The sequence below is a fragment of the Sciurus vulgaris genome (assembly GCF_902686455.1).
Source record: "Sciurus vulgaris genome assembly, chromosome: 3".
NCBI lineage: Eukaryota > Metazoa > Chordata > Mammalia > Rodentia > Sciuridae > Sciurus > Sciurus vulgaris.
The window spans coordinates 53,738,139-53,760,227 of record NC_136463.1 but is presented as its reverse complement, the minus strand read 5'-3'; the positions used below and the strand labels follow the sequence as shown (position 1 = coordinate 53,760,227).

Sequence of the window (22,089 nt, the reverse complement as noted above, 5' to 3'; positions counted from 1 at the left end):
CCTCTGTTGGCCACATAAGGAATTACAATTTGCATTGCCAAAGGTCAGGGCCTCCTGCAAAGCCCAGCTGCTTCCCAATGTATCTTTTCAACCTCCAGTTATACCTGTAGATCCAATACCTTTCTCACTTGTTAACAAAGGATTAATCCCAGCAACTCCGGAGTCTGAGACAGGAGGACTGTGAGTTCAAGGCCAGCTTGGGCATTTTACCCAGCTCTGTCTCAAAATAAAATAAAAAGGGCTGGAGATGCAGCTTAGTACTAGAGCACTTGTCTAGCATGTGCTAGGCCCTAGGTTCAATGCCCAACAGAGAAAAAACAAAAATATAGACACTACCTGGTTACTCATTACACATTTATTGTACATTTTCACAATCTGGATGCGCCACAGAATTGGGGGTATGGAGTGGGGGAAGAGGGAAGGCAGGGGACACTGGGATAATATGGGGGGTCTAGAACACAGCACCCCCACCCCCAGCATCTCTCCTACCCTTTCACACCACAGTTTAGATCTCCCTGCTCCCCCCACACAGAAAACCTGGAGGGGGGATGGGGAGAAAGTTTGGGGGCCCCCTCCAGTGGCAGGCTAAGGGACTGCACCCTCAGACCCCTAAAATTGTGCCATTTAAAAAGACATTAGACCCATCCTCTATCACTTCACCCAATGAGGGGATCGCTCCCTCTTTCTGAGGCTCAGTAGCCCCAGAGAAGGGTAAGGATTCCCCATCATCCAGCAAGTCCCATACACACATTGGCAGTGACTAATACCCCCACCCTGAATACAGGGGGGCAGTCAGAGGAGCTGGGCAGTGATGGGGGCAACACCCCCCAAATTGGGGAGGAAGGTTTTCAGTCCAACCTCCAGCAGATGTGAGGCCAGAGATTTCAGGCAGGAATTGGGGGGATTCTCTGCCCTGCCCCACTCCTCCCCAAGGCAGTGATGACCCCCCCAGACACTAGTAGCCACTCCTCCCAAAAGAGATCAGATTGTTGCCAACCCCCAACTCTCCTGGTGGAGGAGGAGGCAGATCAGGCAGATGCGAGGGAGGGAGACTCCATGGGAATGTCAGTTGCGTGCCCCACATGAAAATTGGGGAGCAGGAATGTAGGGAGAGACCCCAAGTGGCAGAATTATTGGTCCATCATAACACACTGAACTCCAAGACACTTACACACCAGCTGGGGGGAGGGAGAGGAGGGTACAAGAGGTTTGGAAAATTGGGGTAGGGAAGGCAAACTGGACTAGAGGGGCTAGGAGGGGGCCATTTGGGGGGCCAGGGCAGCCTGGTTCCCCAAAAGCCTAGGCTCCCCACCACCTGCATGTAATGTCGTGCAAATGAAAGTGTGATACGAGGACCAATGGGGACTAACTCCTCAGTAAAAAAGGAAACACAGGTTGAGAAGAGAATAATGGAACAAAAAAGAAGGAAACCAAGAGATGTCAGTATGCAAATGATATGCTAAGTAACATGCTGGAAGCTCCCAGAAGACCTTGGGATTCTTAGGACCCAGTGGGGTCAGTCTCAGAGCCTCCCAAGGGTACAAAGATGCACCTAGGGAGGACTGGACAGGTGCCTTTTTGTTTTGGGGGGTGTTATATGGGGGACTGGTAGAGGGAGGGTCAGTTAAATTCAAGGGAAGGAGAAGGAGAGAGGGAATATTGCATAGCAGATGCAAATGAAGGGACTTGGGAATATTCAGGAAGAGAGGGAAGAGGAAGAGAAAGGAGATGGGAACCTCAGGAAGGGGTGTTAAGGACAACTGGAAAAATCTTCTAGTAATAAAACTACAAACAGACCAAATATATATAATATTATATATGTATAAATAACAGCTGGCTATTTACAGGAGGGCACACACACGGACACACACACACACACACGGATCCAGGGGAAGGGGGCTGAAAGATATGGCTGAGAGGTGGAGGAATGGCTGGGGGTAGGGGAGAGGCCCTTCTCTAGGCAGGGCAGACTCCTCAGGGATTTAAGTGCTGAAGTAAACTGTGAAGAGAGGGTAAGAGGAGGAGGAGGAGGGAGAGGGGAGAGAGAAAGAGAAAGAAAGCAGTGTGTCAGGCCTGGCCCTGTTCCAATCCTCCCCACTCCACTCCCCAGCTGCTGGTGTCCCTTCCCCTCTCTTGGCCTCAGTGTCTCCATATATAAAGCAAAATCTCTGGACAGGTAGATTCCAAAGTCCCTTTAACTCCATGGCATGGTCTTAAGAGTCACAGACCCCTAATTCTGTGGGTCTCTGAGACTACAAGCTATCAAATAGTGGGGTAGCTGGCTTCCTGGTCATCTCTCAAGTCCCTGGGCCTTTCCTGTATCCTCCTCCCCAATTCTAGAGTTGCTAGACTGGGTTCTTAGGTTCAAAGGGTCCTCAGTAGAGCACTGGGGACCCTATTTTCAAAATCGTAACAGAAATTGCCCAGAACCAGGCAAAGCGAAGACTAAACAACACAAAGGTTTTCAGCTGTAGATGAATCAGAACTGCCATTAGTCGCTATATATGTCTTTTGTTGAAAAATCAAAACTAAGCTAATGACCTTCAAAACCCAGAATCCACAGGGGAAATCTCTCAAGATAAAGGGCCCTGGCCACTCCTGCCCCACTCACCGATGATGATGATGAGGATGATAGCGCAAATCACTCCCAAGATTATCATCATCTGGGAATGAGAAGGGGTGTCAGTAAGAGAAACCATGATACCCCCATTTACCCATTCCTCCTACCTGCCCCCACTTACCTTGAGGTTTTTCCACCAGTATTTGCGCTTGAGCTTGGCTGCACTTGTTTCAAACTGGGAGGCCCCTGCCTGGAGTGCATCTGCACGGTCATCCAGTTCCGATAGCTTCTGGTCCCGCTCCAGGACCTTGTCCACATTCACCCTCATGATGTCCACCACCTGGGGGAGGAGTCCACGAGGCAGGGAGTGGGCCAAGTCCCACCTGAACGAGGGCACTCCTCCAACATGTGCCCATTGTGCCACACAGGGAACATGCACCCGGATGCTGCCAGGCTAACATGCCAAGGACACACACAGAACATGCCTAGCACACCTGGGGACATGCAAGGAGCATACATCAGGGGTGTGCTGGTAGTCAGACATCTCAGACGTCAAAGCAACACCCTCTATCTATGGAGCCTCAGGCAGGCTATCCATCATCAGAGCACACCTGCCCAGGCAGGCACACCCCAGGCTAGCGCCCTTCCCAGTGTGTGCTGACAGGGAGACAGGGATGGGGCAAGGCATGGCTTTGACTCAAAACCCACAGGCCTGGACTGTCATCGCTCTCAACCCAAGATTGGTCCTCCACAACTATTTGCCAATCCTACAGTCTCACCCACTGTCTTTGACACTCGTCCCCCACACTCACCTCATCCACCTGGGCCTGGGTCTGCTGCAGTCTCCTGTTACTAGTGAGGTTTGGAGGGGGCGCAGGGGGACCACCCTCCCCAGCTGGGGCCGCAGGGGGTGCGGTGGCAGCAGTAGCCGACCTGAGAAGTAGGAACGGATTAAGACCCAGGGCCTGAAGCCGCCAGCACCGCGGCCAGGGCTCCGCCCATCCACCTGTCCATCGGTCATCCCTCCAGTCCTCCTTTTCCGAAGGATGGCTACCCGATGGGATAACCGGTCTCTATCCCGCCTTGCCGCGGAAGAACTGTGTGACCTTGAACGAGCCCCTCCTCCCCCTTCCAGCCCTCAGTTTCCCCGCCTGTCACATGAGGGCGACCTCAGGGTCACAGTCCGCGGTCCACCAGAAATGACTGCAGGCCTCGGTGACAAGGGGTGGGGCAGGGCGGGAGGACGCGGGATCGGCTGTGTCCCGCGGCCATCGCCCGCGCGGGCTTGCCGGGGACGTTCGGCTCCCCGGTGGCCCGCGCGCAGTCACGGAGCCAGCCGGGCCCCGGGTGCGGAGGGTGCGGATGGGACCCCGGCACCCCCCGCGGCCGGTTCTCAAAGACGGCGGCCGGCGCAGGCAGCGCAGTGCGGGTGGCGAGCAACCGACTCACATGGCGGGGGCAGCGGGCGGAGGACTTGGCTGCGGCAGTGATGGCGGCAGCGGCGGCAGCGGCTCGCACTGGCTGGGACTGGCGCTGGCTGCCCGGGACGGGAAGATGGCGGCCGCACGTCACCCGCATCCGGGCACTGCGGGCGGGGGCGGGGCTCGGCAGACGACACGTCGGGAGCGGGCCACGGGGGCGGGGCGGGGTGCGGCGGGCGGGGGTCGTGTGTTGCTGAGGCTCCCGCACCTGCTTTGGCAGCCGCGAGACCTCCAGGTGACTGCTGCGGCTCTCCCAACCCCACCGCCATACCCTGTCTAACCACAGCTAGTTCAATCGCTCCCAAGCCCTCTGCCACCTATCTCTTATGGCATACCACAGCCGGGTCCCACTCACCCCTAAACTACTTCCTCCCTCATCCGTGAAGTCAATAAACCATTCTGCACCTACACAGCCCAAAGTCTCCCAACACCTGGCCACCAACTTCAAGCACTGGTATGGACTGGGGATGGGAAATAGGGGGCCAGTGCAGGTGGCCGGGCAATATGTATAGCTGGGACCTGCTGCTGGGGTAGAGGCCCATGGTGGGAGTTGATCCCACCCCATCACAGGGCAAGTAGTTGTCTCAAGGGATGTCTGGGATACCCAGCCACTAGTAGAGGGGTATGAACTAAATCCTTATCCCCAACCAAGTCCTAGGAAGGCTTACTGACCGTGAAAGCTACGGATTCTCACAGTTGAAGTTCAGACCCAGGGTATTCGGTATGCAAAACTGGAGCAAGTCTGACTGAGGTATGGCAAGCTAAAGACCCCAGAGAGGATGGCAGAGGCTGCCCCGTGGGGCTGCTTCACATGGTGAGTGCAGGCTAGCCAACACCTAGTTCTTTCCCAGACTGGGGTCAGCAAGGGCAGCACCTGCAATACTCAGATTATAGATCCTACTTTACATGGGGATTTGTGTGACAGGCGTAGCCTTGGACAGTTTCCGTCCTCTCTTTGGAGCAATGACATGTGTAGATACCAACTTTGTTCAGTGGTTTGAGCTGGGTAACAGGGGAAGAGATTATCTTGGCCCTGGTCCATCTCTGACCAGCCTTCTTTTAGGTCCTCTAAACTGACCCAGCAGCTGTACACACTCCCATCCAGCTTCTCAAAGATGGAACCAGTGAGTTACCTCTCTGGTGGTGGTGGGGGAGGGGGGTGGGGGTGGAGAGGGGGGTGTCAAACAAACCTCAAGGGCAAAGGAGGCATTTTAGAGGAGGCCTAATGGCCCTGGGGTGGGGGGTGGGGGTGCTTACTACATCCCCGGAAGCTGGGGGAGGAAGATTGGTGGCCTTGATATCTGAGCCAAACAGGGGCAGACTTCTTCCCTCCCCCACCCAGGCTTTCCAGAGCTTCAGAATGTGTGATCTTCCTCCACTGCAGTGCCCCACCCCCTCCCAGCAGAAGCCCAGGGACTGGCTCTGTCACCAGAGGTGTCATTTCCCAGCTGTCTGGGGGAGGTGGGTGAGCAGGGAGTGTGCATGCTGGGTGCCCAGACTCAGCCAACTCAGATGCTCTCAGCTTCCTCCGCCTTCTAGCCATGTCGGTAGTCCTTTTGCACTGGCACAGTTTTGGGCTGGCTCAGCCTAAGTGAAAGGAAGAAGGGAGCAGCTTCCATGGGGTCTCAGATCAAGTTGCTTTTCTCCCTAAAACCACTTTTCTTTTTAGTCAGAGAACAAAGAAGCCAAATTCCAGACTTTCAAGTTCAAAAGTTTCAGTGTGTGGGTATTAAACAGGGAGGTTTGAAGGAGGTAAGTACAGACAGACAGAGCCCTCCACCCTGCCTAACATTCTGCACTAGCTGGGGAGAACTTAGTGCAGGGCCAGCTAAAATGTTGAATACTGGCTCATGGAAATGGGGTGATGTGGAAGATACTGAGGCCCACATAAATTTGGGGAGAGACCGTCGGGTGTGGCTTGGAAAGCTAGTCTACTGCTTCTGCCAGTAGATCCTGGGGGCGGCAACAGCAGAGTAGAAAGAAGGACACAGGTGAACCATGGAGATGGGAGACCCAGGAGAACTGATCTCAGAGTGAGGACTCACTGCATAACCCCTCCCCAACACACCCCATCTAGGCTGTGGTGCCAAGAAACTCCAAATTTAGATCAGTGGTGGAGGGGGGAGGAGTGGGGGAGGATGAACGCGTTCACCTGGAAATGAGTAAGAGAATGGTTTCTGCAAGAAGGTAGAATGGAGAGCCACAAGAGAGAGAGTCGAACTATAAAAATGTAAAGTATTTGCATAACATGGTGGTTTCCACGTTTACTTGCTCCGGGGATTGGAGGCTGAATTTCTAGGCCCCGCCCTTGAGGATCATTCTAAGGATGTGGGCGGGGCCCAACGTTCATTTCTAAGGAATGCCTTCCTGGGATTCGGATGTGGGCTACATAGACCACATTTTAGTAAAGCCTGTCCTTTTATTGTTTTTTTTTCCCCTCTTCAAGCTGGTTTAGAAGTTTAGGTGGAAGGTGGAAGGGGGCTGGGCTATTCCCACAGCGACTCATAAACTTCTCCATCCTCGGGAGTCAAATCTGACCGAACTAGTAATTAATTTCAGGGACCTCTTGCGTCCCTCCACGCAGCTTGTAGAGAAAAGGTCTTCTAATTAGGAACAGATGAATTGTGCTTGGGACCAGACTGGGAGGCGAGACCCTCCAAAATCAGCTGTTGAAATCCTCTGGTCCTGATGGTTTCTTGGGGACGCCTTGTCAAGCTCCAAAGGCCTCCTGTGTCAGATGCTTTTCTGTGAATTGCCAGGAGCGCTCAATTCTACCTGCCCACCGCCCGCCCCCCCATCCCTAGTACTGGGGATGGAACGCAGAGTCAATTCGTTTTTCATCACACAGATGTGACATTAAGCATAACACTGAAGTCCCTTTGGCCACCCACATCTCATCTTTTTGTTTTACCTTCTAGAAGATTTTGGATGTCCTTGTTTTGAGAAGGAAAAAAAAAAAGCTTTTTGTTCTTTACCTATTTTTCTCAATCCAGAATGCAATATCTTCTCTCTGATGATAATTATATTTAAAATTTTCAATATCAGATTTTTGAATAGGTAACTCAATCATACTGAAAAATTCAAAATCTACAAAGAAGGAAGTGAACCGTCAGAAGGTCTGAGCCATCCCAGGCCCACACTAAATGGCTGCTATCTCCGGATTTGTAAATTCTTAGGGGATAGTTGTTGTAGAGTATAAACCTAGATACTTCTTTTCCCCTGTTTCTTTGTTTTAATCTATTCTTTTTTTTTTTTTTTTTTTTTTTTTTTTTTTGTACTGAGGATTAAACCTAGGGGCCTTTCACCACTGAGCTACATCCCCAGGGTTTCTATTTTTTATTTTAAGGGCCTATCTAAATTGCTGATGCTGGAGGCTGACCTTGAACTTCCCATCTTCCTGCCTCAGCCTCCTGAGTTGCTGCGATTACAGACAGAGGCTCCTCTTTTTATAAATACAAATGCTAACAGACTATACACATTGATTTGAAGCTTAGGTTTGTTTGTTTGTTTTAATTTTCCAATTATACGTATGCTTTTTTGTTTGTTTTTATTTGAGACAATGTACTGCTCTGTTGCCCAGGCTGGTCTTGAACTCCTGGGCTCAAGGTGATACTCCTGCCTCAGCAAGTACTTTGAGACTATAGGTGTGTACCAGGTTACCCAGCCAGTTATAGTTGTTTGCTTTCTTGTACTATTTATTATCTCTGATGTTTCCAAATTCCTTCAATTTGTTTTTATTATTTTTTAATATATGGGAGGATTCTCTTTCATTTTGGATGTTGATCAATTTCTGTTGATCCTTGCTTGTTTATTTTGGTACTTACTAGGGATTGAATCCAGGGGCACTTTATCAGAGTTACATCCCTAGTCCCTTTTTGTATTTTCTGAGACAGGATCTCATTAAATTGCTGAGGCTGGCCTGAAACTTCAAAACTCCCACCTCAGCCTTCAGAATCAACTGGGGTTTTAGGTATGAACCGTGCACTGTAAGGTGAGATAGGTGTAATCTTAACTTTATATTTGGAGAAAACTAAGCTTAGAGATGTGCCTTGATGGAGCCTTTGAATTTTTTGTTTTTTAATTTTGTTAATCTACTTGTTTCCTCGAGAATGGTATTTCTTCTACAAAATTTTGTATTAAAGCATAACATACACACATATAGTGGTATTTTGTTAATCTGTGTGGGTTTCCCTGCACAAGTATCAAATAAATGCCAGGAACAAGGCAGGCAAATGAATACTGAAGGATGGTAAAGGATGGTCTCAGTGAGTAATCCCCGTTATAGGAGGCTGAGGCAAGAAGATCACAAGTTCCAGGCCAGCCTCAGCAATATACCGAGGTCCTAAGCAATACAGTGAGATACTGTCTCAAAATAAAAAATAAAAAAGGTTGGGTATGTAGCTCAGTGGTAGAGGAATTACCTAGCATTTGTGAAATCTTGGGTTCAATTCCCAGCACAGCAAAACAAAAATGAAAAAGCTCTAAATAAGTCTAGCATGGAAGCACATGCCTGTAATCCCAATGACTCAGAAAGCCTGAGACAGGAGGATTCCATATTGGAAGCCAGCCTCACAATTTAGCAAGGTCCTAAACAATTTAGTGAGACCCTGTCCCAAAATTAAAAAAAAAAAAAAAAAAATTAATCGCCCCTGAGTGGTTCAATCCCTGATACAAAATAACACACAGAGGCTAGGGCTAGGGCTCAGTGGTAGAGTGCTTAACATTTTGGAGGCCCTGGGTTCTATCCCTGGCACCAAAAAAAAAAAAAAAAAACAACAACAACAACAACAAAAAAAAAACTATCAAATAGTTCAAAACAGAGGAAGTCTTTTCCTGTATCCCCGCCATCCCATCTTCTTCCTCAAAACAACTAGTTCTCTCAGTTGTTTGTGACTCCTTCCAGACATTTCATTGTTGTTGTTGTTGGTGGTGGTGGTGGTGGTTTTGTTTTGTTTTGTTTAAGACAGGGTCTCTATTTGCTGAGGCTGGCCTTGAGTTTGTGATCCTCCTGCCTTAGTCTCTCAAGTCACTAGGATTGCAGGTGTGCACCACTGTGCCCAACCAAAAATATTCTTCATATATACAATCATATTTATAGTTTCCACCTTTTATTTATTTATTTATTTTGGTTCCAGGGATTAAACTCAGGGGCACTTGACCACTGAGCCACATCCCAAGCCCTATTTTGTATTTTATTTAGTGACAGGGTCTCACTGAGTTGTTTAGCGCCTCACTTTTTGCTGAGGCTGACTTTGAACTCTCTATCTTCCTGTCTCAGCCTCTCTAGCTGCTAGGATTATAGGCATGCACTATCTCGCCCTGCTAGTTCCCACTTTTTTATACTAATGTAAGCAGACTCCTTGCACCTTGCTCTTACCTAGAGCTTCAGACATGCTAGGCAAATGGTCTACCACTGTAGCATGTAGCTACATCCCCAGTCCCTTTAACATTTGATTTTTGGGTTTTTTGTTCTTGTTGTTCTGTTTTGTTTTGTTTTGTTTTTTTGTACCAGGGATTGAACCCAGGGGCACTTTACCACTGTGATACATCCCCAACCCTTTTAATTTTTTATTTTGAGACAGGTCTCACTAAGTTGCTTACAGTTAAATTGCTGAGGCTGGCTTTGAACTTGCGATCCTCCTGCTTCAGCTTCCTGAGCTATTGGGGTTACAAGCCTGCACCACCATACCCAGCTTAATTTTTTATTTTGAGACAGGCTCTCACTAAATTGTTGAGGCTGGCCTGGAACTTGTGACCCTCCTGCCTCAGCTTCCTGAGCCACTGGGATTACAGGTGTGAGCCACCATGTCCAGCTAACATTTAATTTTGAGACAGAATCTGGCTAAATTGCCCAGGCAGCCCTCATTCCCAGCTGAACCTTGCTTTTAGCACCTAATAAACCTTGGAGAGTTTTCCATCGCAGTGCACAATATTAGTTTCTGGCTACATAGTGTTCCATGACAGGGATGTGTCCTAATTTAACAAATTTTCTGTAGACAGTCATTTAGGATGTTTCCAACCTTTTGCCAACACAAGTGAAGCTGCAGAGGATAATCTATACATTCCCATTTCATCCCTGTGCAAATGTTGGGTTAATTCCTAGACATGAAAATCCTAGGTTAAAAGGTATGGGTGTTAGTAATTTTGATTAATTTGATTTTGATGGACTTTGCCAAATTGCTCTCTATGAATGTGTTACCAATTTTTAGTACCTCCAACAAACAGGTGAGGCCTGTTTACCTGTGAAACTTTTAGGTCATTGCATATATGCTAAGTTAAACATGATTTGCATTTCTTAGATGATGAATGTTAGGCACATTTTCATGTCTGACAGTTCTTTGTATTTTCTTTTTTGGGGGGAGGGTACCAGGGATTAAACTCAGGAGCACTAGACCACTGAGCCACACTCTCAGCCTTATTTTGTATTTTATTTAGATACAGGGTCTCACTGAATTGCTTAGCACCTTGCTGTTGCTGAGGCTGGCTATGAATTCTCAAACCTCTAGCCTCAGTCTTCCCAGTTGCTGGGATTACAGGAATTTGCCACTGCGCCCAGCTGTATTTTCTTATCTGTGAAATGTCTGTAGAAAATTTTGTACATTTTTATTGGATTGTTCAGGTTTTTCCCTACAGTTTCTTCCCACCCCCCCACCCCCCCACCCCCCCTTTTTTTCCCAGTCTGAGAAATTGAACCCAGGGTCTTATGCATGCTAAGTACATACTCTATCATTAAGATACACCCACTGCCCTGCAGTTAATTAATTAATTTGGTACTGGGGATTGAACCTAGGGTCACTTAACCTACTGAGCCACATCCCCAGTCCCTATTTATTTATTTTGATTTTTTGCGCTCGTGGTGCTGGGGATCGACCCCAGGGCTTTGTGCACACGAGGCAAGCACTCTACCAACTGAGCTACCTCCCCAGCTCTATTTTAACTTTTTGAGCCAGGGTCTCACCAAGCTGCTTCAGAACTCACTAATTTGCTAAGGCAGGCCTCAAACTTGGGATCCTCCTGCTTCAGGCCCCCAGTCACTGGAATTAAAGGCATGCACTGCTATACGAGGCTCCCACATTTTAAATATACTTTTAAATGTATTAGTATTTTCTTTAATGGATTCTGTGTTTTGTTATATTTATGAATATCTTCCCCACCCCAAATTTATTTTTAAAAATTCTCTTGGAGGGCACATTACTTCTGTATATTTTTGCCAAAAATGCAGCACCCCATTTCACTCATAAGAAAGCACTGGACAAATCCAAATGCATAATCTCAGTATATTCATGAGAAGGCACTGAAGAAATCCAAATGGAGGAACAGTCTCTGAAGGAGAAGGGGAAATAACTGACCATTTTTCTTCAAGTATGTTCAAGATCACACACACACACACACACACGCACAAGACTAGGAACAGTCTCAGATTGGAAAAATTTAATGTGAAATGAGATCCTGGATTAGAACCAGAACCAGGAAAAGAAGAGAGAGAGAGAGAGAGAGAGAGAGAGAGAGAGAGAGAGAGAGAGAGAGAGAGAGAGAGAGAGAGAGAGAACCAGTAAAACCCAAATAAAATTTGTAGATTATTTAATAGTATGGTATCAAGGCAAATTTCCTGATTTCCATCACTAAATCAGTTATGAAAGATGTTAACATTTGGGAAACTGGGTAAAGAAGTTATATGTTGCAGTAGTTTTGCAACTTCTTTGTAGGTCTAAAATTATCCAAAATAAAAAAATAAAAAATCCCAAGGTTTCTCTGAGTACCATTCACTTTTTAATTTTATTTATTTATTTATTTATTTATTGTGATATTTGGGGATTGAACCCAGGGGCACTTATCCACTGAGCTATATCCCCAGCCCTTCCTTTTTATTTTGGGACAGGGTCTTGCTAAGCTGCTTAGGGCCTTTATAAATTGTGACCCTCTTGCCTCAGCCTGCAGAGTCACTGGGATTACGGCATGCACCACTGTGCCTGACTTGGTTTTTATTTTTCATACTGCAAACTTTGATCTATAGATAATACTGGTGCAAGGTATTGATCCATATTATTCCCCAGATGGCTATTCAGTTGTTCTAATTACTTTCATTGACTAATCCTTCTTTCCCCATTAGCTTATTTTTCAATGATCTATATTTTAAATTATAAATGCATAAAATATACATCAACCATTTTTAAGTGTACAGCTCAGTAATAAGTATATTTATATTCTTGTTAATCTCCAGAACTGTTTTCATCTTGCAAAACTGAAACTCTTTCCATTGAAAAACTCCCTATGATCTCCCCCAACCCTTGGAACCACCACTCACCATTCTGATCCTATGAATTTGACTACTCTAGATACTGCATGGTAGTGGAATCATACAGTATTCATCTTTTTGTGACTGGCTTATTTCACATAGCATAATATCGTCAAGGTTAACCCTTACTGTAGCACATAACAGAATTTCCTTCCTTTTTTATTTATTTATTGTTTTGGTATCAGTGATCAAACCCAGGGGCACTTAACCACTGAGCAACATCCCCAGTCCTTTTCTTTTTTTTTATTTTGAAACAGGGTCTCTCTAGTATCATGCTGTGTGAAATAAGCCAATCCCAAAAAACCAAAGGTTGAATGTTTTCTCTGATAAGTGGATGCTGATCCATAGTAGGGGGTGGGTAGGGAAGAATGAAGGAACTTTGGATTGTACAGAGGGGAGTATGGGGAGGGGTGGGGCAGGTAGGGAGGGGAAGAACCGTAGATTGTGAAACAGACATTATTATCCTATTATACATGTATGAGAAGAATTTCAAAAAATTATCACTGTCAAAAAAAAAGTTAATGAAAATAAATAAATAAATAAAAGTTAAAAAAAAAAAAAAAAAAGGAACAGGGTCTAAGTTGCTTAGGGCCTTGCTAAGTTGCTGAGGCTGGCCTCAAACTTGCAATCCTCCTGCCTCAGCCTCCCAAGATGTTGGGATTACAGGCATGCACCAACATATCTGGCCCTTCCTTTTTTAAAAAGCATATTTTTAATTGACAAATAGTAATTATACATACTTATGGAATCTAGTGTGACATTATGATACATTTACAATGTATAATAACCAGATCAGTGTGACTGGCATATCTATTGCTTTAGCTATTTCTACTGTCTTTGTGTTAGGAACATTCCAAATCCTCTCTAGTAGCTGTTTTGAAAGTCAGCGCATTGTTGTTAACCACAATTACTCTACTGCACTATGGAACATTAGAAGTTATTGCTCCTGTCTATCTATCTATCACACTCTCCGTGTGTTTCATTGGCCTAACTAATCATGCTACAGTACCACACTGGCTTAATCATTTTATTTTACAGCAGGATTTTACTTCTCAGAGTCCAGGTTTCTCTTTCCCAAAAGTTCCAGCAAAAGACTGGTTTGCCAGGTATGGTGGCACACACCTGTAGTCCCGGAAACTCAGGAAGTTTAGGCAAGGAGGATTACAAGTTTGAGGCCAGTCTGGGCAATTTAGTGAGACCCTATCTCAAAAATAAAAAGTAAAAATGGTTGAGGATGTGGCTCAGTGGTAAACTGACCCTGGGTTCAATCCCCAGTACTGACAGGTAAAAAAGTAAAATAAAAAGTCGTGGTTTATCAGGCTTTATGCATGAACCAATCACTGTAGCCTAGAAAAACGGAAGGTTCTTATAAGCCAGGTTTGGATTTCAAGGCCACCCCTGAAGCAGAGAGAGAGATGGGCCTCTTACTAACCCTAAGGACTAAGAATGGGATAAGGCTGCCCAAAGCAAAACAATGGTGCTATACCCAGAAAAAAGGATGGCTGCTGAACAGGCAAAAATAACAGATATCCACCATTATGGGAAAGTCAGAATCTAAATCAACTCAGAGAACAGGCATTAGCAATTATCAGAGGCCCAACACCCTGTTAACACTCAGGTTTCACCCCTGGATTATCTGGCTTCTCAACAATCCTATGAAATATTGCTGTGAACTGACATGAGCCAATTTGGTCCCTTTGGTAGGTGTCAGTAGCACACCACATCACACCCCCGCTGCCTGGTAAGAAGTTAGGTGCTGGGGGGCCAGTCATGGTGGTGCGTGCCTATAATCCTAGCAGCTCAGGAGGTTGAGGAAGGAGGATCACAAGTTCAGAGTCAGCCTCAGCAATTTAGCAAGGCCTTAAGCAACTTAGTGAGATCCTACCCCTAAATAAAATATATAAAAGGGTGGGGATGTGGTTCAGTGGCTAAGCAGCCCTGGTTTCAATCCCCGGTAATTAAAAAAAAAAAAAAAAAAAGTTAGGTTCCTGGAGAATGCTTCTCACATACAACTGTTTGTTAAAGAAAATTAACAAGCAGGTTCCATACAGTTCCTATAGCCTGCTCTTTAAGATGGATGATGTGCCTGACCCTTGCAGGAAAGGGTCACCAGAGGCAGACGAACCCACCCTGATGGACTCGGTACCCTCATGGAAGACATGGGACCTTCAGAAATCTAGGATCCAATAGCAGGAGAGAGGACTCTTTAGGAATCAAGCCTCAGGACCATACTTCAGGGTCCAGGCTGTAGGCCTCATTCATTTGATGGTGAGCCAATTCTTATATCTAGAATACTACTAATTTCACAATAAATTGAATCTCTTTCTGATGCTAATTGGCAAATCCCCTGGCACTGACCAAAACAGATAGCTAAAGTGTTTGTAGTAACTATTTATGGAGTACAGATGAGGGAACTGAAACAGAGAGAAAATAAATGAACTGCTTCTCATCACATGGCAAAAAAATGGGTTAAAGTGGGCTTGCTCCATAGTCACTGAGAGCTGAGACTCAGAAACCAGTAATATGTATTGATATCAAGACAAGAGGTGGGACTGAGGATGTGGTCCAGGATAGAGCCCTTTCCTATCATGTGGGAGACACTGGTTCCATTGTTGGTGTCGCAAAAGGAAGGAAGAAAAAAAAAGTGTATGCAAAAAGGAAGAAGAAAAAAAAAAAAGGAAAAGGAAAGGAAAGTCAGACAGACAGACAAAGGGTAGATAAAGTCAGCCAAGGAAGTTGTGACCATCAAATTTAAGGAGTGAGCAGAGGAGATAGCCTAGTACTATGTCTCCAGTGATTGACACACACATTTTATTTAAATAAAGGAATATTTATTGAATGAATTTGGGAAGCAGCCCGAACAATGGTAGGCAAACCTGGAGAACCATTATTCCCAAGCCAAGAAAGAAAACTGTTCAAAAGAGGGGACTAGCTGGATGTGATGGTGTGTGCCTGTAATCAGGCAGGAGATCATGAGTTCAAAGTCAGCCTTAGCAATTTATCAAGTTTCTAAGCAACTGAGTGAGATCCTGTCTCAAAATAATCAATAAAAAGGCCTGGGGGAATGTATCTCAGTGGCTTAGCATCCCTGGGTTCAATCCCTGACATGGGGGGAAAAATAAAAATAAAAAACAGAAGAAAGAAGAAGAAAAGAAGAAAAGGAAGAAGAAGGAAAAAGGAAGAGGAAGAAGAAGAAAGAAAGAAGAAAAGAGCAGTCAGCATACTATATATTGAAAAGAGGTCAAAGTAAAGCCCAAATATTTAACAACCAACTCTCCCTGCAAAGAATATGCATTTTTGTTTGCTTTTGAAGATATGCATTTATGTACATGCACAAGTTTATTATAAATTTTATTGTATTATAGCACAGAACTTATAAATAGTAATAAAATATACAATATTATTACTATAAATTCCACTCTTTTTAAAAAATATTTTTAGTTATAGATGGACACAATACCTTTAATTACACATTTTTTTAATGTACTGCTAGGATCAAACCCAGCACCCACACACAACAGGCAAGTACTCCACCACTAAGCCACAACCCCAGCCCCATAATTCCATTCTTGTATATGTGATTTCATAAATGGAGTTGTAGACTAACTACAAGTGTAGTTCCAACATGAAATAAAGATACATGTTGAAATCTCACTGGTTTGTCAATGACTTGAGTGACTTCTTTGTTAAATCAGATAATAGTTTTCAAATCTAAGAATATTTGCAGGCTAGGGATGTAGCTCAGTTGGTAGAGTGCCTTGCAAGCACAAGACCCTGGGTTCAAGGTTCAATCCCCAGTACTGAAAGAAAAAGAAAAAAAAAAAAAAAAAAATATATATATATATATATATATTATATATATGGATTGAACAGGGGTGCTCTACCACTAAACTACCTCAGACACATACACTCTTGCTTCTTTTGAGATAGTGTCTCACTAAATTGCCATGGAATTTGCAATCCTGCTTCAGTTGACCAAATTGCTAGGGTTACAGGTGTGGCCACAACCATATCCTTGAGAATATTTGGATTGTGCTATTCACAATGTAACAGCAGTTACAGACAAAATACCTTTAAATTTAATCCGCATTAACATTTTCTGTATCACTTTCTTAAATGTAGACGAATAACAAAGCCTTTGCCAATTTCTGTAGTGTAAATATTCCTGCTAATGTCTACTTCAAACCACCTACAAGTCAATAAATTAGTTGGGAATAGATGCACAGTAGACAATCATTATATGTTATTTCTACCATACAGATACAATAAACACAAATAATTACAAAAGTGTGTAACAATCAAACAATCAGGAAGGAAAAAATTTTGAGTACTTATTACCTCTTTTTATATTACTTTTTAATTTATTTTATTTTTTGGTGCCAGGGATTGAACCCAGGGCCTCAAGTTCTCTTATGTGTGCACTCTTCCACTGATGTATATTCCAGCCTAACTATAGCTTCTTTAATTATAAGTAACTTCTAATAATGGATAGGTTTAAAATGGGTCCATAAAGTTCCTGATAGCTTTCTCTCCACTTGGGGAGAATGGAGGCAGACTGCAAGGGGATGGGGCAGATTTTTCCTATCAAAGCATTAACCATGGCCAGCAAGGTACACCCTCCTGCCTTCCCTACACTCTGCTCTCCTACCTCTTCACTCAACTGAGCTCCAAGAGTTCAAACTGCTCTTATAGAAGTAACATTCCTTGCCACACCTTAGGTAAATTAATTTCTACTCCATATCACCTTTAAATATCTTTTGTAGCAGTTTCACAATTTGCAGAATTAAATCACCCTGGGTAAACCAGAAATTGTTTCTTTTTTGTATTAGACATAAGATTTGTGATGGTGGTGCTGGGGCTGTGGCTCAGTGATAGAGTGCTTGCCTAGCATGTGTGAGGCACTAGGTTTGATCCTCAGCACCACATAAAGATAAATAAATAAAAGACCGTCTACAATTTAAAAATATTTTAAAAATTTATGATGGTGAAAGCTGAGTATGAGTCATATTCACATCAATTCCCTTAGTTCCAATTACATCACTTTGCATAATAGTAAGAGTTCAGTAAGTACTGAATGAATGCTAAGGATGAAGTTCTTCTATGAGGATAGACAGAAAATGTGTGTTTAAGGCATCATTAGATAGTGTCTCCTTGTGTGATTTTTGCTTATTTTTGTAATGATGTGGTCTCTGCATTTCAGGACTGAAAAGTGTACAGGGAACCATCCCAACTACACTGATTCTGAGAATATTCAACCTGTGACATGACAGAACATTAAATTCATGTAATTTGTGTTTCTATAATGCCTAATTGTATGTGTTTTAATAACTTCGTTTAGAATATGTTATTATCAGCACTAGTAGGAAGGAGTGTGGGAGTTCTCATCAGACTACAAAATTTTATAAAGATTTTACTAGGTTTGCGGGTAGGAGCTCCAACCTACAGCGGGCTCTCACCCTGAGCTAGTGGTCCTGTAATATTGAAAGCTTGATAACTTGCAACAGTTAGTATGACTGACACGTTATAGAAAAAGAGCTATATAAAATGATTCTTGGAGTTAAAACAAATGGTGGTGCACAACATAATCCCGGCCGCTCAGAAGTCTGAAACAGAAGGATCTCAAACTAGACACTAATCTGGGGAAATTCAGCAAGAACAAGCTAAAAAAACAAAAACAGAAAAGGTACCCCTAGACCCCCCCCAACCACATGTGCAAAAACTTGGTCACAAAACAGCTGCTCTTCCAAGGGAGCTGGAGAAAAGGAGAAAAAGAAAAATCGCTCACAACTTCTCATACAAGCACGTAGTGTACCCAGAACACACCCCCAACTTAGAAAAACAAAAAGCCCACGAGAAAAAAAACACTTACCCTGACAATTACAGCAAATGAACAAAAAAAAAAAAAAAAAAAAAAAAAAAATCAGATCGTCAGGAAGAATCAGATAGGAGTAATCAGGGTGTTGCAAGTCCTGACTACGCAGAGACGCTAATCACGTTTCATGCGAACTCCAATCATCATGTTCTATCTGCCCTCCAAAAGGAGGAACAGGTAAGGATTATCCCACCTGACGATACAGAGTAAGACTGCCTATTCCGTACTCAGTAGAAAAGATTCCGCTGTAAAGTACGGTGAGTATATAACATGTTATCTTGATCAACTCAGCTACTTAGGGTTCTTTCAATACTAGTGCTGCATTTATTCGCAAATCTTTTAATATAATTTTGTTCCGTTCCGCGCCAAAAAGGGAGACGTTACTTGCTCCCAGAATGCTCTGCTCGCATACGGGCTGGGAGCTCTGATTGAGTTGTTATTTACATATCCCCGCCTACTTCCTTCCGCCCGACATCTACCGTAAAAATCAAAATAGAAGCGATACTGGTAATCTTACCGTCTTGCAGTGCTGAAAAACAGCCACCAGCAGTTTAGCTACCCCAATTGTCTCCTGCAAATTGTATAAGTCTTGCTCTCATATAAAATATATTTTATTACAAGGCACTAAAGAAAACGCTAATCTCATATTTGGGAGATAATTATCCCACTACCATCCTTTACCAGAAATAGTTTGAGGGGAAAGGGAGAAGAACCTGAAGCCAATGTTTTCCTTTTTCCGGGAACGGTAAGCAGCCTCTCGCTCCTCCAGCCTTCCTCCCTCCTTTCTTTCCCGTCATGAAGGTGATCAGAAAGGTTTCTTTTTCAGTCCAAGGACAGCGATGAATAAAGTCACTTCTGTGATAGCTGGGAGGGCGCTGTGGAAGGTAAGGAATGAGTTCAGGGTCCCTTCCGATATAAATACCCAAATCTCCAAACCTAAGATCCCACCCCCTAAGTCTAAGGGATTGGAATAACAGTGAGGAATGCAATTTCAAAAGACGACAAGATGTTGAGTGGAGGAAAGCCCTGGGTAGGGGAAACCTTAAGATTTGGGGTAATCCTTGCCCCCATTTCCAAATAGTGAGTGCTACCGCACCTGCAGAAAACAAAAATGTACCAGTATGTGGTACACTCCCAGCGCTCGAATATGAAGAAGGATAGAGCCACAGACGCACTACAGTGAGCCCCAATAGCTTGGAAATGCACCAGAGTCAAGGAAAGTCTTTGGATCCACAGGTAATGATGGACCCAAAATGGCTGTCAGCGGGGTTGGCATCTGCTTTCCTCACCATATTGCAAGGACCACAGTCATCAGCCCTGTCTCTTGAGTTTTAGGACAGTCATGTGAGTAGAGGCCAGAGCTGAGCTTGGGATAGATGTGGCCATCACCGCACACCTAGAGATCAGCCTGAACCCTTCAGGTGAGGTAAGGTAGATTCTCTACCTACCCCAGGCCACACTCAGCAGCCATCACCCCCCCCCCCCACCCCGCCCTCAGCCTTGGTTCTCCGGGTCCACAGTTTAAGAGTAATAGCCTTCCAGATCCACCTGCCTCAATTCCTTGGTCTCTTCTGAGCTCTCATAGGGCTTTATACCTTTATACCCTCCTACAGCAGTGTTTATCACACTAACTTACAGGTGCATGCTTGTGTGTCTACCTCCTTCTATGTGGGAATCTCCAGTACCCAGTGCATAGCAGGGCTTAACAAATGTTTGAAAATTTTATTAAATCCCCACACTGCCTTAGATCTCAACTGAATTCTTTTTGTCTGCGAGGGCAGAGACCATTGTGCTAGAAAGGACTATTTAGATGGATGAAGGGAGTCGCAAAGGCAGAAAGGATACAGATGAGACTCTGCGTGCTGTTGAACATGGAAACTCCTGAGAAGAAACCGGCCAGCTCCACTGCAAAGAGGCCCAGGGTGACAGAGAGCGCTGTCACCAGTCTGCAGAGAGAAGGGGATTGGCTCAGACCTTCTGGACTTCTTCAAGACCCTTTCATTCCCACCACCTCTGGTCAAACCACCCGGCCCCAATAACTCACTGAATGTCCTGCTTCTCATATTCCTCGGGGGTGAACCTGAGAGGCAGGCAAGCTTGGATATTGCTGTCCTGGGGAGCAAGGCAGAAAAGAAGTGAAAGATAGGCGGACTGCGGGGAGTGGAAGGACCCAAAGGGGCAAGGTCCTGGGGGAGGGGCGATGTTGGAGTGGGACAACTCCAAGATGGGAAAGGGGGTGAAAGGAGGAACGGCAGCTGTATGTCTTACCCGGGACCAGAATAAGGTGATGACGACCACTAGATGTGCCAGGAGTGTCAGAAAGCGAGAGGGCACGAGCCCCGAGATCCGACCCATGACCTGTGGGGACAGGGGTACGGCCTCAGAGGCTGGGAGTCTAAAGAGGATCACTCCTGAAGTCTCTGCTAGCGAGCAAAATCTCCGCTTACGCCTACTTACCGCGCGCTCCAGCTCAGCCCAGTTGTCTGGGTAACCACGTAGACCCGCGCTTCGCCGCTTTCTCCGAAAATCTCGCGAGAGGAGTAAACACGCGCTGCCACTGGTTACCTGGTTGTTAGTGGTTGGTAGATGGAGGTAAATTCTGCGACTGAGAAAGGACGCTGTGGAAAATCCGGCATCACCGAATCTGTCCACCCAGCGCCGGCAAATGGAAACCCGCCCTTACCTAGCCCGGCAACATCCCGGCCTGCCTATCCTGATACCCGTGCCGGTCTCCGGATCCCCCTACATAGCTCAGGATGACCCTTCCTCAACAGTCGCCCGAGATCGCTGCACCTCCACGCCGGCTTAGGTTACCACCGTGCCAAAATATGGATACTCTCCCCTTCCCTTATGTGCATCCCTTTAGCTTTTCACTGTCCTGGGCCGGAGAAAGCAAGGGAACCGAACGTGGGGAGGCTGGTGTCCCTAGATTGTCCGGTAGTCATATGTTGTCACGGAGCTCTTGGTTGTCGACGACCACAGACAACTTGGCTCAGTTTGAGAAGGGATTTTGCCGAGTGCAGAAGACAGCAAGGAACCTGGATCTAGAGTGAGAATGAGGTTCGAATTTCGGGAACGGAGTGAATCACCAGGGTTAAAAGCGGGGTAGGGAAGTGGAAAAGGAATAGAAGTTTCTACGTACCTAGGAGGCTGAGAACTGACTGGGTCGCAGACCCATACAGACTCAACTCAGATTTCATTATCACGTTGAAGTGCTGGATCCCCGCGTTGATCAGCTACAGGTCAAGAACCTCTTACTAAGGGCGACTTGATTGAGCTTTGGACCTCAAGGAGAATCCTGCGGGTCAGAAAGTTCTTACCGTGTTCTTTGTTCACTGTAAAGTCCCATCCTTAAGGGATCTCGGTCTATTCCCAGGAGAACAATCTCTCTCCTCCCCACTCCCTCTCAGTGCCTTTAAGCCAGACTAAATGACAAACCCAGAGGCATTCTGATTCATTCATTCAATAAATATTTAATGACTATCTAGGAAGTGCCAGGCACTGTGCTGGGCTATGGCAGTTCATTGGCAAACAAGACAAAAGTTCTTACTTTCCTTTACTTTATATTCTAGGCAGGGAGATCCACCACAAATATGCATACAAATAGCAAACCTGCAAGGTAATAGGTGCTATAAACAAAAATTTAAAAGAAAAACATTAGAATAATATGGTCAAAGGATGGCTCTTTGAAAATGGAGATTTGTCCTTAAACTTTGTTTTAGGGAAACAAAAGTGAGAAGAATCCAAAGAAATAATAAATGAAATTCCTTTTTCTGAATCAGTGGGTGAAAAAAAAATTTTTTTAAATCAAAGCTTTTATCAAAATCATGAAAGAGAAGACAGGAGCTCTTTCAAGTCAAGAGAGTCTAAAGAGAAATGC

General features: G+C 45.1%; 2 protein-coding genes across 3 annotated transcripts; both read right to left on the bottom strand.

The window, feature by feature from the left end:
* Positions 1-337: 337 nt before the first annotated feature.
* On the bottom strand, positions 338-4,168 carry VAMP2 (vesicle associated membrane protein 2). Its single transcript, XM_079133085.1, has 5 exons — positions 4,010-4,168; positions 3,373-3,493; positions 2,742-2,900; positions 2,612-2,663; positions 338-1,999 (listed from the first exon to the last, which is right to left on the bottom strand). Coding segments are annotated over exons 1-5 (351 nt in total). The 5' UTR covers positions 4,012-4,168; the 3' UTR covers positions 338-1,982.
* A 12,390-nt stretch (positions 4,169-16,558) lies between these two features.
* Positions 16,559-21,648, bottom strand: TMEM107 (transmembrane protein 107). Of its 2 annotated transcripts, none has more exons than XM_079132396.1 (7): positions 20,667-20,820; positions 20,478-20,567; positions 20,254-20,321; positions 20,055-20,155; positions 19,306-19,402; positions 18,727-19,084; positions 16,559-17,973 (listed from the first exon to the last, which is right to left on the bottom strand). In XM_079132396.1, the coding sequence occupies exons 2-6, from the start codon at positions 20,562-20,564 to the stop codon at positions 19,015-19,017; spliced, it is 423 nt and encodes a 140-aa protein (XP_078988522.1). In that variant the 5' UTR covers positions 20,565-20,567; positions 20,667-20,820; the 3' UTR covers positions 16,559-17,973; positions 18,727-19,014. The 2 variants fall into 2 exon arrangements, with proteins under 2 accessions (XP_078988522.1, XP_078988523.1); XM_079132397.1 differs by lacking the exon at positions 16,559-17,973 and adding an exon at positions 21,352-21,648 and having other exon boundaries at positions 18,275-19,084; positions 20,667-21,253.
* Between the last annotated feature and the right edge of the window lie 441 nt (positions 21,649-22,089).